The sequence below is a fragment of the Protopterus annectens genome, chromosome 10.part0, assembly GCF_019279795.1.
Source record: "Protopterus annectens isolate FY-2018-M chromosome 10.part0, PAN1.0, whole genome shotgun sequence".
In the NCBI taxonomy this organism is placed as follows: domain Eukaryota; kingdom Metazoa; phylum Chordata; order Ceratodontiformes; family Protopteridae; genus Protopterus; species Protopterus annectens.
In genome coordinates this window covers 719,487,522-719,505,344 of record NC_056744.1, presented here as the reverse complement: position 1 = coordinate 719,505,344, position 17,823 = coordinate 719,487,522, and the positions used below count along the sequence as shown (strand labels likewise).

The window sequence follows — 17,823 nt, the reverse complement described above, 5'->3', positions numbered from 1 at the left end:
GGGCTACAGATAAGGGAAAGAAGGTGCACATGGCTTACCTTGACCTTGCTAAAGCATTTGACACCATTCCCCATTCAGGTATTATTAATCCAGACCAGTAACGAGTGGTGTGCCTCAGGGCTCTGTCCTGGGGCCCCTCCTGTTTGGCATATACTTCTCAGAAGTATAGGCAAGCACGGAAGGGCTGTGGATGACTAAGTTTGCGGATGACTGCAAACTGGGTGCTATAATAGAGTCTCCGGCCGACATGGAGATCCTCCAGAAGGGCCTAAATGAGACTGATGCATGGTGTCAAAGCCATGGTCTCAATCTAAATGCAAAAAAATGCGTAGTAATCCCCTTTGGAAAAAACAGAGTACCCGCAAACTACAACATAGGAGGTAATCCCCTGAAATCTGAAGAAAAAAGGGATCTAGGGAACCAAGTAGATAGTCAGCTTTCCTTTGACAACCATGTTGCCAAAGTGGTTAGAAAATCCTTCTATGTGACCCATCTGATCACGAAAGGGTTTGCATCAAGATCTAAGGATGTAATGGTGCCCCTCTACTCTTCCCTCATCAGACCCATTATTGAGTACAATGCACCAATTGGAATGTACCTGGCTAGACATCGCCAGCAGCTGGAGAGGCCACAGAGGTACCTAACCAAGAGGATTACTGGCCTCAAACAGTTGCCCTATGCAGCACGATTGAAAAAGCTAAGACTGTTCTCTGTTGCATACCGCTTTCTCAGAGGTGATCTCTGTCTAACGTACAGAGCCATGTCCAACCCAGAATTGTTGAACATGCTCCATTCTTAGCAAAACCAAATCTACTCTAGCTACACGCTCTAGGGATATAAACCTCAACACAACAATGAATAGAACATGCTGGAGGGATAGATTCCCTTTGCAGAGACTTCCCTTACTATGGAACAGGGTCCTGATCTACATAAAACAGAGCCCCTCACTATCACTCTTCAAGAGGAAACAGAAAGTTCACTCCGGGGATCACACCAACAGCACTACTAGATAGGGGCCAAGGGTACTAGCTGCTAGTACAAGGGTCTAGGGAACTACTAAAAGGGCGGTGAATACCGCACAATGTGGCTGGGCTAATATATGCATTCAGGCAGATAGCCCAGTGCCAACCTATGTGGCTTCGGCTGCATGCTTTATACCCCTGATGACATGATGTCATGGAAGAAGGGACAGCAACCGACGCAGGACCCAAGACTTTGTTAATCAGGCCAGCTGAGGGCTACCTGAAAGCAGATAACCCTAATGTAATGACTGCAACAGTGAAACATGAAGAACATCAAGCAACACAACAATCATTATTCAACAATGGAGCCACAGCACATGACTTTTTATCCAAGCTCTCCCCGATATACGTGGGCAATTAAGGGAACAGAATGAATGTGAGACTCAATTCCAGAACTAGGTACGATCAGAACTGGTGATAGACATAATTGATAATGATATTAATAGCCATAAATGTGACATTATCACCAACAGCACTAATGATTTCAAGATATACAATTACAGCTCTTTTACTATTACTAAAGATCATGCTGATTTTATCAGTGAGGATTACACTTTCGTACCTGCAAGATGAGCTGAAGTAACTAGAGCTGTTAGTGACTTGAAATGATATACTAGGAAGCTTAATTTGCGTTTGATTTTTGGTCAAAATACATAGTGGTTTATGGATACTCACTCTTAATAATCCTGAACTTGACCCAACTATATCCACTTTCGAACAAATTTGAGATATACATTCGATATTTGTTAAAACAAAAAACAAGTACAACTGATATAAGATTAATCAGTCAATCACAACAGAATATGTTACACGAGTTAAAATCTATTAATAGATTTATGCGCCCAGACAAAGATGGTGGACTTCTTATAATGAACCAAATTGACTACATTCAATGAGTGTGTAATATTCTGTATGAAGATACTTACACAGACGTTTCTATCAATGAAATTGTTTCTTATAGAAAAACAGACTTAGAACCATATGACAAGTTAATGCAAGGACAAATTAACTGCTGACCTCTTACATATGTTCTGGAGCTGTAAATGTATATATAAACTTTGGAATTCCTTAAAACTACAACTACAAAAGATGGGGTATCAGAATTCAATGCTTTCCTGGGAATTTATGATATTACATATCCCTCCAAATAATCTATCTAGATCCCAGATGATCATACTTTTGAATATTTTCCTGCTAATGAAACTCTACATAGCTACAAATTGGCAGAACCCATCTCAAACTTCTTGGGACAATTTTAAGATCTTAGCGATAAAACATATATTAGCCCACAAATATGTTATCAATAACCACAGCAAACATCTAAATAATCTGAAGATTTGGGAACAAATTTTTAATATTATATTAGCTTAATGCACCGAACACAGAAAACTCCCTTGTTATATATAGTATAAAACCAAACCCTATCAGGAACCATATTATTATAAGATACTATCTCTGCAGATGAGAATCTTTATATGTACTTTATGCTAAATATGGAAGCATTCATGTAAATAGTGTATATATGTTGTAAGAATGTTGTTAGAAGACTTGTTTAGAAATTACCTGTGTATTTCTCTGTCAAATGTTTGTATGACTAAGGTGAAAAATAATAAAGAATTATTATTGGAAAAAAAAAAAAAAAAAAAAAAAACAATGAAGAATACAAGTCTGTGTCAGTAAAGGAGCCAAAAATTCCAACAATTGTTGGGGTGTTCAAAATTCACAAGCGACTACAAAATCCACCTTTTAGGCCCAATGTGGAAGTGGGCACCTCAAAAACAAGTTTTAAGCCTAAGTGTATAGATTACAAACTTAAGGATAAAATTATGAACACAGACTATATTTGTGAGGCTTCATGGGATTTTTTGAGTAAATGTCAACAGCTGCATAATATTCCTATTATTTTTCCTACCACAGATGTTGCAAGACTTGTTCACATGTATTCCTCACACAACAGGTTTGGACTAGTTCACAGAATATTTAACAGATGTTTTAAAGCTAGAACAAGACCAAGCCAATGCTTAAACACAGCTAGCTAACAGTATTGAGAAATGATATATTTTTTGATGGCCATTACTTCCAGCAAAATACAAGCATAGCAATGGGGCAGCCTGTGGGCCCCCTGTACATGAACGTCATAATGGCAGTCTGGGAACATACATTTGTGCTAAACAGTACATTCCAAAAATCCTGGGTCATGTATATGCGATATTTTGGATGATATAAGCTTGGATAGATGTAACAGAAAAAAAATTCACCAATATGTAGATTATATTAATACCACACCATTTTTAAAAAAATACTCATACAATAAGGCATGAGTCTATAACATATATTGACATAAAATAATCTAAAAATAACACAAAAAATTGTTTAATCATCATGCATTTTTTGGAAACCAACATACTCCAATTCCTTCTTACATTTTGACAGCAGCCACCCTTACCATCAGAAACAAGCTGTAGTCAAAGGACAGAAGGGGAGTGCAGCACGTATGGTTTCTAATACCATAAATTTCTGAAAGAATGCAATTTACTAAGAGATATGTTTTTCAATAGGGGATATCCCTTACATTTAATAAATTCTGTCAAAAATGAAGTTGTTTATAAGAGAAGTACAGGTTTTTACACCGCATTACTAATTAATACCTCTATGACCAGGACACAAGGTGAAAATAATATTACAAGTTCTTTACACCACCACATAGGAGAATATCATTACTACTAACCAATCAATACAGTACGACAGTGCTTCACTATCTAATCAGGCAATTATTACCAGTTATTCTACAAACAGCAGAGATGTACAGAAGATTAACAAGAATTCTCAGCTTATTAAAAATTATAGGACTATTAGAGGAACATTAGAACAGCCTGAAGTAGTATATAGGAGCGGCATTAGTCTCAAAAATATCTTCTGATAATACGAAAAATGAACATAAAAAAACAAAAGGCAAATGGTCAAATGTGGTGGATGCAATTATTGTAAATATATCAAAGTGTCAAGGGTATAGTACATTTTATATTGGAAAGAAACATGCTCATATATACGTTCCTTTAACTTGTGCTATCTACAAAATAAACAAAAGGAAAACTACCAACGCTCTGTTTAGCCACACAAATACTTATACTGACTACAGATTTCTTTTTGTCGCTTTAGAACAAGTACACTCAGGGTGGTTCAAGGAGTATTGTACTTGAAAAATGTGAGTTATGGTGGCAGTGAATTAAATGCCTCTGCACCCCCAGGACTAAATGATGATATATACACATTAGTAGTTTACTTGCGTACCGAGCTTACGAAAGGCAATCCTAAGATCACAGTTTTTAAAAATAAGTTACATTGGATATAACCACCCCTGTTAAAATGTCAGGTTTTTGTGATATAAAAAAATGAGACCACAATAAATCATTTCAAAACTTTTCCCACCTTTAATGTGACCTATAACCTGCACAATTCAATTGAAAAACAAAAATCTGTTAGGGGAAAAATATAAACAAAAAATGTACAATAAGCTGGTTGCATAAGTGTGCATGCCTTTATACTAACACTTTGTTGAAGCACCTTTTGATTTAAGAACAGCATTCAGTCTTCTTGGATAGGAGTCTATCAGCATGACACATTTTGACTTAGCAATATTTGCCACTCTTTCTTGCAAAAGCACTCCAATCTGTTAGACTGCGAGGGCATCTCTTCTGCAAAGCGCTCTTCAAGTCACTCCACAGATTTCCTATTGGATTTAGGTCTGGGCTCTGGCTGGGCCATTCCAAAACTTTAATTTTCTTCTGGTGAAGCCATTCTTTTGTTGATTTGGATGCATGCTTGGGGGTGTCAATGTCGTGCTGAAAGGTGAAATTCCGCTTCACTGTCAGCTTTCTAGCAGACACCTGAAGGTTTTGGGCCAAAAGTGACTGGTATTTGGAACTGTTCATAATTCCCTCCACCTTGACTAAAGCCCCAGTTGCAGCTGAAGAAAAGCAACCCAAAAGCAAGATACTGCACCACCATGCTTCACCGTGGGGGATGGTGTTCTTCTGGTGACACGAAGTGCTGTTTGTGCGCCAAACGTACCTTTTGGAATTGTGGCCAAAAAAGTTCAACCTTGGTCTCATCAGACCACAAACTATTTTCCTACACTTAATGCATTATTTTGCAAATTTTAGCTGGGCCTGGATGTTTTTGTCAGAAAAGGCTTCCGTCTTGCAGCCTTACATAGCCCAAACATATGGAGAGTACTGGAGATTGTTGTCATGTAGTACACAACCAGTATTTGCCAGACATTCCTGCAGTTCCTTCAGTGTTGCTGTAGGTCTCTTGGCAGCCTCCCTAACCAAGTTTTCATCTTATCTTTTCATCAATTTTGGAGGGATGTCCAGTTCTTTGCAATGTCACTGTTGTCCCAGATTTGTCATATGTAGTACACAACCAGTACTTGCCAGAAATTCTTGCAGCTCCTTCAGTGTTGTTGTAGGTCTCTTGGCAGCCCCCCCCCAACCAGGTTTTTGTCTTATCTTTTCATCAATTTTGGAGATAAGTCCAGTTCTTTGCAACGCCTTTGTTGTCCCATATTTTCTCCACTTTTTGATGACTGTCTTCGCCGTGTTCCATGGTATATCCAATGCTGTGGAAATTTTTTTCTTCCCTTCGCCTGACTGATACCTTTTAACAATGAGATCCCTTTGATGCTTTGTAAGCTCTCTGCGAACCATGGCTTTTGCTGTTGCAGGCAATTGAGTAAATGTCAGAAAAATCCTAAGAGAGCTGAACTTTATTTGGGGTTAATCAGAGTCTCTTTAATTGATGGCAGGTGTGTACTCAGGAAGACTGAATGCTGTAATTAAATCAAAAGGTGCTTCAACAAAGTATTAATTTAAGGGTTTGCAGACATGCAACCAGCTTATTGCATGTTTATTTTTTATACTTTTTCCCCTAACAGATTTGCTTTTTTTTCAATTGAATTGTAAGGGTTATGGATCACATTAAAGGTGGAAAAAGTTTTGAAATTATTTATTGTGGTCTAATTTTTTTATATCACAAAAACCTGGCATTTTAACAGGGGTGTGTAAACTTTTTATATCCACTGTATATAAACTAAAGTCATACATTACACTGACACAGCTATTATTTCATCTGAGTATTTATGAGTTCTCAAAGTATGAATTTTATATATGGTAATTTACATATTTTTAAGAATGGTAGCTGATTTTTAAGACTGAATAAGTCAAGATGTTTCTTTAAGATGAACTGGGTTTGATCATGTGACTATTTCAATCCATATTTAAAAAGTGTAAATGGAGGTTTTAAATTATCTAATAAAATCTTAGATATAGCAAGACGAAAACGTTCATCTTTTTGCAATAAAGCTGTTTCAAGAGATAAAACAGAGTGGAAGGATCACAATCAAATCTGAGCATCTGGGTACTGATATCTAGGGAATGAGATTCTCTCAGTCTGAAATTATCCCCTATGTGGATCTTTCTTTCTATGCCATTTTATATGACTTTCTCCCCACTGATTGCTATACCCCAGCTATCCTGCAACCCAATCTGTCCATATATTCCCCCTGATATGGAAAGAAATGAATGGGGGGGGGGGTGGCTGTCATCTATAAAGCCATTAAAATTTTCTTTTCAAGCCCTAACCTCCCCCCAATTCCAGTGGCAGCAAATGGGTTCAGCCTACAGTACCAGCCTCCAAGAAATATATTCCTATCACATCTGACTCCAGCTACAGTGTATGTTCCTTGGCATGCACTTTGCCTATGCACACCTACAGTACACTCAGCCTACCCCACCCACTGCCAGGACCAGCCATAACAATCTGCTCCATCCCATCCTCCATCAGTTCCTCTAGCCCAGAGTCTCTAGTCTATTCCAAGTTGTTGGGGTCACAATCAAGGCTTCATTTCTCTGTGCCATGCAGCCATCTTTTGGTGAACCTTGACAGATTCAGAAGTGTCAGTAAAACAGTATGGCTCAAATCCATTTCCCTTCCTGCAAGCATATTACAATAAAATCTGGGTTGGGGAAAGATAGCCGATCCATAAAAGACCAAGGTTCGACTGGAGTCACCAGAAGACCCACTGACAGTTGTGGGAAGATAGGGCAGCTGTCAGAATGAAGGCGAGAAGGGGAAAAAAGCAATTTAAACACACACAGATTTTGATCAGCAGATATAGTACATCAACACCTGTACACACTTTTTTTTTCTTAACATGTGCATTTTATTCTGCCAATCAGCCACTATACTGCGTAGCATCTTGCCAATGCACTGGACTGTTCAATGCAAATTAAGCTGTAAAAAGCTTCAGCTTTGCAGCCTCACAACACATTGTCAAAAGTAGTCATCTAATTTAGTTACCTTTTCATATTTTGCTTCACCATCAAGCTTAGCCTTTTCTCTTTTGTTTGAGACAATGTCATATAAGTGCTTAACTCCAGTTCTAAAACCAGGGCAGTAGTATAAAACCTAATGAAAAAGAAAAAATAAATTACAGACACTTGACATGTGCACGTGTGCACTTGAAATCATGTATCAACCACTTCAAATTCTTATTTTCAAATTACCTACACAAATGTTAACAACTGTTCATAACAACAACTTCAGCAATACGAAATATGAAAACTAGTGATATAAACAGGTATGTTTGGTGCTCATCCTAATATCCAACGGGAGGGGGAGTTCTACTGCAAGGATGATCCTGCTTCTCAAACATCTGCTGTTACAATTAGTATCCTCACATTCTGTACTAAGCCCATTGTAATGAGGGTGGTGTATTCACAATACACTGGAGATTACGAAAAAAAGCAAGGGAGATTACTTAACAATGAGAAGGGTGGCTGACCCTGGACATGGATGGCAAGCAAAAACATACATTTTAGGAGAGCAAGATGCAAATTCAGTCTTACTTCTAGGTTAACTTATCCAGCTCCCTAGGATTGCAAAAGGTGTTAAATTGAACTTCAAGTGACTACAAAACTCCAAGTGGTTGCCTCTCAGATGCTACCAGCTGAAACATTTTTTGAAGAAGGTTGAAGAGGCGGCAGCAGCTCTTGACAATGTTTGGCCACGTGTGGGCACATTTGTCACTATGTTGGCCATAACAGAAAATAATGCAACCGTCTAGCTAAAATGACTACTGCTACTGCTTTATCTCACTTTCCTAGCATGAAAGAGAGAGAGAGAGAGAGAGAGAGACAGAAAAAGGAGAAAGACTGAGTTGAACATTCTAAAGACTTTAATCCTATCATAGGTAGGTACTAGACTATCTGCCCGAAGGCATCTATAAGCCTAGCCGGAATATGTTGGCTTTCGCGACCCCCTTAGATTAGTTGCCTGTGCCTCTGTCCAGCAGAGCCATTGAAGTGATCCCTGGGGTAAACTTCGTTTCTCATCCACTCGTCAAGGTTTCTCTTGAAGAGGTTTAGCGAGGAGCTCTGCCTAATGTAGATTGGAATCTTGTCCCAGAGCATGGGAAGTCTCTGGGACAGGAATCTATCTCTCAAGCACGTCCTATTTATTGTTATGGTGAGGTTTAGATCCCTGGAGAGTGTGGCTCGAGGGGATATGGTTTTCTTTTGGTGGAGCATGTCCATCAATTCTGGGTTGGACATGGCCTTGTATGTCAGGCAGAGATCATCCCTGAGTAAGTGGTATGCAACAGAGTACAGCTGGAGTTTCTTCAGTCGAGCTGCATAGGGCATCTGCTTGAGGCCAGTGATCCTCTTAGTGAGGAACTTCTGTGGTCTTTCCAGTTGTTGCAGGTGTCTTGTAAAGTACATCCCAAATGGGGCATTGTACTCTACGATGGGTCTGATGAGTGATGCGTAGTGGGGACCAATGACCTCTTTCGATCTGGATGCAAACTCTTTTGTGATTAGGTGGGCCACACAGGATTTTCTAACCACTATGGCAATGTGATTATCAAAGGAGAGGTTACTATCTGTTAGGGTCCCCAGATCCCTTATTACGACTTCCATATTTAGGGGGCTACCACCTATGTGGTAGTTTGTGGGTACTTTGTTTTTTCCAAAGGGGATGACTATGTACTTTTTGGCATTTAGCTTGAGGCCATGGTTTTGACACCAAGTATCTGTCTCACCGAGACCCTTTTGGAGGATGTCTGTGTCAGCCGGAGAGTCAATTATAGCCCCTAGTTTGCAGTCGTCTGCGAACTTGGTCAGCCGTAGTCCTCCTGTGCTTGCCTGTACCTCTGAGAAGTATATGCCGAACGGGAGGGGTCCAAGGACTGAGCCCTGGGGAACGCCACTTGTAAACGATTTAGAGTCAGACCTAGCTCCCGCAACTCTTACCATGTGGGTTCTGTCTGTAAGCCAGTTGGCAACCCATCTCGTGATGTAGGGGTTTATGTTCAGGCTGGTGAGCTTGTCTATAACATTCTGAGTGGGGAATGGTGTTGAAGGCCTTTGCGAGATCTAGGTAGGCTGTGTGGACCACCTTTCCCTCGTCTATAGCCTTGGTAACTGTCTCAAAGTAATCCACCAGGTTTAGGAGGCATGATCTGTCCTTAAAGCCGAACTGGGTAGGATACAGTGTTTGGAGGTTTCCAATGTCTCTGTTAATGAGATCCATGATGATGCGCTCCATAGCTTTGCAGACCAAGCTAGTCAGGCTTATAGGGTGATAGTTCCCAGGGTCCTTTGTGGAGCGGAATAACCGTTGCTGTGCGCCACTCTGTGGGCACGTAGCCTGTGCAGAGGCTGAGTTTAAACAGTGTGTTTAGGTGAGAGGTTAGTTCATCTTTGAGCTCATGTAGGACGCAGCCTGGGATACCGTCCAGTCCCATTGATGCTGTGTTTTTGGCTTTGGAGAGGGCTGTTTTAACCTGAGTGTCTGTGATTTCAGGGGCACTGCATTCTTCAGGTATAGTTATAGGCCCTTTTGGGGGTGAAGTTTGCACTGAACCTGTCTGCCAGGATGTTGGCTATATCTGTCGGTTCAGTGAATTTTGTGCCATTCTGCAGCAACTCCGAGCAAATCTGAGAATTGCCACTTAGATTCTTGACATAGCTAAAGAATGCCTTGTGGTCATCTTTGGAGTCCATGGCAATCTTTCTTTCGAACCTAGCCTTGGATGATTTTATGAGGGAACTTAGTTTCTTGCCGATACTGATCAGGGATGTCTTCCCTTCTTGGGATTTTAGTCTTTTCTGTACTAGTTTCCTCCTTCTATTGTATAGTTTGTTTATGGCAGGGGTCCACCAAAGTGGTTTCCCATTCTTGGAGGAGTGAGTCTTGGTTTTGTTTGGGATAGCACGATCCATGCATTCTTGTAGGTGCCCTTAGAGTGCATTAGTAAAGGATTTTGCAGTTGGACAGCGTTATCCTTTAGCATGGGGGCTTTGAAACGTCGCACCTCGGTCTTAAATAACGCGAAGTTTGCTTTTGAAATGTTTTTCATGGTGGTTTCTTTGACCGGGGGTGGTGGTGGAATGTGGATACCCAGAGTGATTAGTTTATGGTCAGATCTAACCAGCGAGGGGTTGACCTCCGGTGTGGAACACCGGTCGCCCAGGTTGGTGATGACCAGGTCCAATATGTTGTCACCTCTGGTGGGGGTGTTGACCAGTTGATCCAGGGCGTTTGAGTTTATAAATTCTAGGAAATGTTGGGCAAGGGAGTTCATACTTGAGTAGTTCTCCCAGTTAATGTTTGGGTAATTGAAATCACCCAATATCAGGGTGTTTGGTAGAACCTTTATGTTTCCCAGTGTGGGGGTCCTGGGACATGGCGGGTGATCTGTAGCAAGCTATAATTCGAATAGCAGTTTTTCCCATTGTTAGTTGCATGTGGATGATCTCTAAAGCATCCTGCTGTGCCACTAACCCGGAGGTGTGGGTATCGTTGATAAAAATAGATACTCCCCCGCCTTTTGTATTTCGACCTGGGTTTTGTTGCCGAAATGTATGGTATGAGTTGTGGCCTGGTAGTGCTGGGGGTGCTCTCTGGAGCCTTAAACCAGGTTTCTGTTGCTACACGTATATCAATTTTCTCCATACTGAGGAGTGCCTCGAGTGCGTGCATTTTGAGGTTTATAGACTTTTGGCAGTGAGTAGCATTACCCTCAGTTTTTTTATTACTTGTGCTATTTGCGGCGGTGGGTTTGTCTTTTGAGCCTTGCCTAAAAAAGGCACAATGGGGATGGCAAGAGCCTTGGCCAGTATTCGAAAGCCTAAGGGTGACAGGTGCAAGCCGTCTCTAGAAGCGTGGCTTGTCAAGCATGTCATCCCAGTCTGACAGACACTGGATCCCCTTTGAATGACACCAGAAGCTTAGCCAATTGTTGAAATTGATAATTTTTTCTCTACACCATGGTATCATTCTTGGTGAGGGCAGGATGCTACTCAGGGTCAGGGTCATAACGGCTTGGGCTACGTGATCAGAGAGCTCCTCCATGTCTCTTTTCATGTAGTCCAGGGAGGTATGGCTCAGGTCATTCATACCAACATGGACAATGACAGAGTCATATTTGTACTTGCTCTGGAGTGACTAGAGTGCTTGTGTTATGTGACGGATCCAGGCACCAGACAGGCAGCTAACAGTAACCTTCTCCTTGTTCAGCCTAGTGAGTGGGACGTCAGTGTGCCTGACTACAGCGTCACCTATTACTAGTGTGCTAGGTATGTTATTTGCCTTAAGGGCTGTGATTGTGTGGCACATTGGTTTTGTGAAGTATATGTTTCATGGTTTGCGTTGGGGGGGGGGGGGTGGAGGTTGCTTGGATGTCTGCTTTGGAGGTCTCTTTTGCTTTTGCAGAATTTTATTTAGAGCCTCTGAGTATATTTTTGTGTATTTATGTGTGTTTTTTGCCAGTGCTGGTTTCATAGGTCTATGCGAGACTGGTGGTGTGATGCAAGTAATCCCCTTCTCCTCTTGACTGCCTGGTCCAGTCTTGGGTTGAGAGAGCTTATCCTCCAGTCTGGCTGTATAATTGCATCTCTCGCATGTATTAGTGTTTGGTGGAAGGAGGAGAGGGTTGTCTGTGTACATGAGGCAATTGTAACATTGCCTCAAAATGCCCAGATTCACCAGCTGGACTGGAGTGTACACCTGAAACTGCCCTTTGGACATGCCTGGATAGGTACAGTGAACTATTTTACTGATTGGCTGGTAAGGTCGAATAGAGAGCCTTGCCCTTCTCTACAGTATGGGGGGGGGGGGGGTCTAGTGCGAAGGTTTACTAGTGCTTGCTATGAGTTTTGGTCAAGTGCCGAGATGAGAAGTGAAAGATTTGAGTGTTTAAGTTGAAAGTTTGTCTAGTTCCAAGGGAAAAATTGAAGAGTAGACTTTGTGGAGCTGGGAATAGTTATACCCTAGCGAACAGGCGCTGCCCAGCTCGCAAAACCTTGCAAATGTGTGTTTTATAGCAGGGAAATGAAAGAGATAGAAATCGGCACAAAATGGCCAATAAACTACTAATTTCTGGACTGAAACCACTCCTCCAGGGACAGATAGGCTGCTCAAAGCTCCCTCTCTCACAGTGAGCAGAGAAACTTCCTTCTATCTAAGTAAGGTATGGGCAAACAAACTATCAATTTGAACTGCTTCTGCTTTGAGCTCCACGGCAAGAAAGACTGATGTAATGGCGTCAGCTGCCTAACTTTATACTACTGACGAACCGACTTCAGTCCTAAAGTGACAGCAACCGGCGCCGAAATACTAAACCTCTGGTATTCAGGCCGGCCAAAGGCAACCCTGGCAGAAATGACCCAAATGTGATGACTGCAACAGTGAAATACGAAAAACATCATTCAAGCTGCAGAATCATCTCCTGCCTTACTCTCTGAAATAAGATGAAAGGAGGAAGATGGATGGACTGATTCAAGGAGACGTACAAAACCACATTAGGTGCAAGTGAATGCTTGGTCCTCTGTGCCACCCTATGTGGAAGGCTGGATGGAGTACTACATAAAGGCCTGTAGTTCTGCGATCGTCCTAAAAGAAATTATGCCACCCTGGAGAAAGGTCTATCAGGACATGAAATTGGAAGAAGCAAAACTGGCTGGTTCAAATAGAGCCAAGTCTGAGCTACTTGATCACAAAAAGTCAAAAAGAAGAGGAATGGGTCCCCTCAGATCTCCAACATGCAAAGCACCTTTTAAAAAAAGTTCAAAAGGAGAAGTGGAAGACACTGAATTGGAAGTGTGCTCAGCTCGGCAAGCAAAGACTGCAAAACTATGTACTTTAATAGAAGTATAAGCCAGAACCTGTTCAAAAAGTTCAGGAAAGATCATGCAAGTAGAAGGACAAAACATGTAGCTGAAAAGTACAGTTTTGTACCTACCATAAATGTAGATGTCCGAGAGGTATGCATCTGCAGTCCTAACAAATGGGTTGTCCTGCCTCAGGCAGCCCTTCGGTCGGCCGGATTCCAAAGTCTGGGTCTGGCCTCGGCTGATGTCGCACTTCACCCGACGTCACAGCTGCTGTCAATTGGGTATAAAGGCATCAGCCAACGCCATTTTCCTCAGTGTTTCTTGCCCCAGATGCCAGGTGCCCTCTAGGAAGGCTAAATTTGGATAAATGCAAATGATTCCAAACAGTAGAGAGCAACAAAAATAAACAAGTATATACATATATACAAACAAATACACCATAATAGATTCCCCCAGCTAGCTTAAGATGGGCAATGACCCTAGGAGTACCACAGAGGGGAAGGAGGGTGGGTAATCCTGACTGCAGATGCATACCTCTCGGACATCTACATTTATAGTAGGTACAAAACTGTACTATGTCCTTCAAGGATGCATCTGCAGTCCTAACAAATGGGTAGAATACCATAGCCAAACTGGGGGAGGAGGCACTAATATGATTACGGTGTAGTTAAGATCCCTTGCAAAACAGCAGTTGCAAAACCTGCACGGGATCTGGAATATAAAGGTAGATTATAATGCTTGGCAAATGTATGCACGGAGCTCCAAGTAGCAGCCTCTAAAATGTCTTTGGCAGCCACTCCTCGTAAGAAAGCTGTAGTAGTGGCTGTAGCCCTTGTGGAGTGAGGTCTGATGTTTTCTGGAGTTGTCTTTCCATGAAAGGAGTAACAAAATCTAATGCAATTTCCTATCCATTTTGAGATTGTCTGTTTTGAAATTACTTTTCCTTCCATTCCTGTTGCATATGCTACCAGAAGCTGGTCAGTCTTTCTATTGTTCTTGGTTCTGTCCAGATAGTAGCGCAATTGCCTGTGCACATCCAAGGTATGTAGTAGTCTTTCCCCCCTGTTCTGTGGGTTGGGGAAGAATGTTGGTAGGTGGATTGCTTGGTTCAATGATACCCTGGAGACCACCTTTGGCATAAAAGTAGGATTAGTTCTCAAGGACACTTTATCCTGATGGAAGATAAGGAAGGGCTGTACTGCCATTAAAGCCTGTAATTCAGAAACCCTTCTTGCTGAAGTGATTGCAAGCAGGAAAGCAGTTTTCCAAGATAAGAACCGTAATTCTGCTGTTGCTGCTGGTTCAAAAGGGGGGAGTGTTAACTTCTCCAGCACAAAGTTAAGATCCCATGTAGGCAAAGGTGGCTTCCTTGGAGGCTTTACATTTTTAATTCCTCTCAGAAACTGCCTGAGTAGAGGATGAGAGAAGACTGGAGGATCCATGTTGTATTCTGCTGAAATTGCTGATGCATGAATCTTAATGGAGGAGTAAGACAGGCCAGTGTGGAAAAGTTCTGCTAAATATTCCATGATGTTAGCTATGTTTGCTAATGATACATCTTCTCCTTTTGCTGTACTCCAAATGAGGTATCTTTTCCATTTGGCTGAATAAGTTTTCATTGAGGAGGGTCTGCGAGCCTCCAGGATAATGTCTTTAACCCTCTGAGATAAAACTGGGTTATTTTGTTTTATGTAATATTCCAAGCAGCTAGCTGCAGAGTTTTCAAGTTTGGATGTCGGATCTTGAAGCTGTTCTATGTTAGCAGTAAAGGAACCAGAGGCAGAGGCCATGCGTGTGCCCGAGACATACTCCTCAGTAGCGGGTACCAATGCTGCCTCGGCCAGTCTGGAGCTATCAGGATGATCCTTGGGTGATCTTCTTTGATCTTCAGTAACACTTTGTGCATCAAAGGAAGAGGTGGGAATGCATATGCTGTCAGGTTTTCCCAACTGAAGGATAGAGAGTCCACCTTCCAAGCAAGAGGGTGGTATGTCCTTGTGCAGAATTTCCTCAATTGGTGGTTGTGTGGGGATGCGAACAGGTCTATTTCTGGTAGCCCCCATTTCTGTGTTATAGATTTGAAGATGTTTGGATGCAGCATCCATTCGTGGGCATCCGTGGTAGTTCTGCTTAAGGTGTCTGCTAGTATATTTTCTTTTCCTGGCACAAATATGGCCTGGAGCTGAATGTTGAGGTTCAGGGCCACATTCCACAGGTCCACTGCCATCCGGCATAGAGGATATGAGTGTGTGCCTCCCTGTTTGTTGATATACCACATGACTGTGGTGTTGTCCGTCCTTATCAGCAAATGACCTTGTTGAAGAAACGGTCTGAATTGCCTGCTTCACTGCCAGCATCTCCTTTTGATTTATGTGTAGATTCAGCTGGTCTTGTGTCCATAGGCCTTGAATACACTTGTCCACCATGTGTGCCCCCCATCCGAAGTCTGAGGCGTCCGTGGTGATAGTCTGGCTTGGGTGAGGCTTGTGGAAAGGCAGCCCTCTGTTCAACTGACAGGCCTGAGCCCACCACATAAATTCTTGCTTCAGGCATGGAATTATTGGAATTTGGGTTTCTAGGCTGTGCTTGTGCTGAGACCATAAATTCCTTAGATACCATTGCAACTTCCTCATATGTAGTCTGGCATGTGGAATCAATATTATGCAGGATGCCATGTAACCCAGGGCTTGCAGGACTTTTCTTGCTATAAGCTGGTTCTGCGTTGTTAATGCCATGAAGTGGTAGTTGCTTTTGCTTTTCTGCTGTGAGAAATGCCATTTGATTTGATGTGTCCAGTTCTGCACCCACGAATGTTATCCTTTGGGATGGTACCAGCCTTGACTTTTTTATGTTGACTGTGTATCCCAGGGCTTGCAGTAGGTGAATAACCTTTTCCAAATCTTTTGTTAACTTGATCTTGTTGTCCGCTTGTATCAAGCGGTCGTCCAGGTATGGATAAATTTGAATTCCCTGAAGCCTGCAATGAGCAATTACTGATGCCAGGCATTTCGTGAATACTCTGGGCGCAGTAGACAAGCCAAAGGGCAATGCTGAGAATTGATAATGCTCTGATCCTGCAAGAAATCTGAGGTATCTTCTGCAATCTGGTCGTATAGGGACGTGCAGGTATGCCTCCTTGAGATCTAGAGTCACTAGCCAAGACTCCTTGCCCAGCATGGGAAGAAGTTGCTGTAGGGTCAGCATTTTGAATTTTGGAACAATGAGATATGTGTTCAGAGCGGACAGGTCGAGAATAGGCCTCCATTGGTTTTCTTTTCTTGGTACCAGGAAAAGTCTGGAGTAAAATCCTTGTCCTTGTTCCATAGACGGCACTTTTTCTATAGCTCTCATCCTTAGTAAGTGGTTGATTTGTCCTAGAGCGTTTGCTTTTTGGTTTGGTGGTAGGTTTGGCATTCCTCTCTTTCTTGGTAGAGTATGGAAGTGGAACCTGTAGCCTTTGTCCATTTGTCTCCTGTAATGCAATGCCAGTTTACTGAAAATAAGGCTAGCTTTCCGCCTAAGGGTGCTTCCAGTTGTTCCCTGGTAGGCGGTATCAGAGGCAAGTCATTGTGACTGTCCTGTGGTAGTGGTAGTAGCTGGATCTGTGGCAGTACTACTTTGGTTGTTAGGCTGCCACTGACGTCCCCTGTAGGCACCTCTGGATTGACCTCTTCCTCTTGAGCGCCTATTTCTGCCTCTCTGTGTTCTGGAGGTGTCTGGAAAGGACCAATTCTTCGAGGGCCAATTTCTACTAAACCTCGGAGGCTGGACCTCTAAGAAATCCTTGACTGTTTGGACAGATTTTGCTTTTTCTTCCACCTTCTTTAACACTTGCTGTGCAGGGGAGCCAAACAAACTTTGTTTATCCATGGGAGCATCCAGGAGCTTGGACTTCACATGGTCTGGTAATGATTGCTCTTTTAACCATGCATGCCTTCTGATCACTGTGCCAGTCATGGCTGATCTAAAGGAAGCCTCCAGTGCATCATAGCCGCATTTTAAGGAATGGTTACTGACCTGCTGAGTGTTATGTACCAAATCCTGAAGGGACTTACAGTCTATAGGTTCAGGAGAAGACAGTTTTTTATTTAGCTGATCTAACAAAAATTCCTGATACTGAATCATGTGGAATTGACAGTTTAAGGCCCTAGCCGAAAGCGTAGCAGAAGTATAAACTTTTTTACCCAATCTCTCTAATGCTCTAGATTCTCTTTCAGAGGGGAGGGGGTTTTTGGCAGAGGCAGCTGCTACAGCTTTGGGGCCCTGTGAAATAGTTTCAGGATCTGCAATAGGAGCCTTATACAAGTGAAAGTGTGTGTACGGGACCCTGTAGTATCTGTCGGGCTTAGCAGGGGCCGGGGGAAGAGAGTCAGGGGCAGTACAAGCATCATTAAATGCATCATCTACAACTGTTAGTACTGGAGGAATGGCTAAAAACCTATGCTGTGGTAAATGTAAAAAGGTCCTAAGCAGTTTCCTTGAATCTGAAAAATCCTGGCCCTGCCATTGAAATTGTTCTCTCATAGCATGCAAGGTTTCCCCAAAAGAAAATTCCTCAGGAGGAGAGGCAGAAGGAATGGAATCTTCTGCATCAGAGTCCTCATATGGAGAATAAGGGCCTTCTG

General features: G+C 42.2%; 1 protein-coding gene across 1 annotated transcript in view; it reads right to left on the bottom strand.

Moving 5' to 3' along the window:
• The window catches only part of USP1 (ubiquitin specific peptidase 1), a 1,001,653-nt gene that overhangs the window by 748,555 nt on the left and 235,275 nt on the right, over nt 1-17,823 (bottom strand). The window contains exon 4 of the mRNA XM_044086802.1: nt 7,383-7,490. Within this exon, the coding sequence (XP_043942737.1) occupies nt 7,383-7,490 (108 nt within the window). The remainder of the gene's footprint in view (nt 1-7,382; nt 7,491-17,823) is intronic.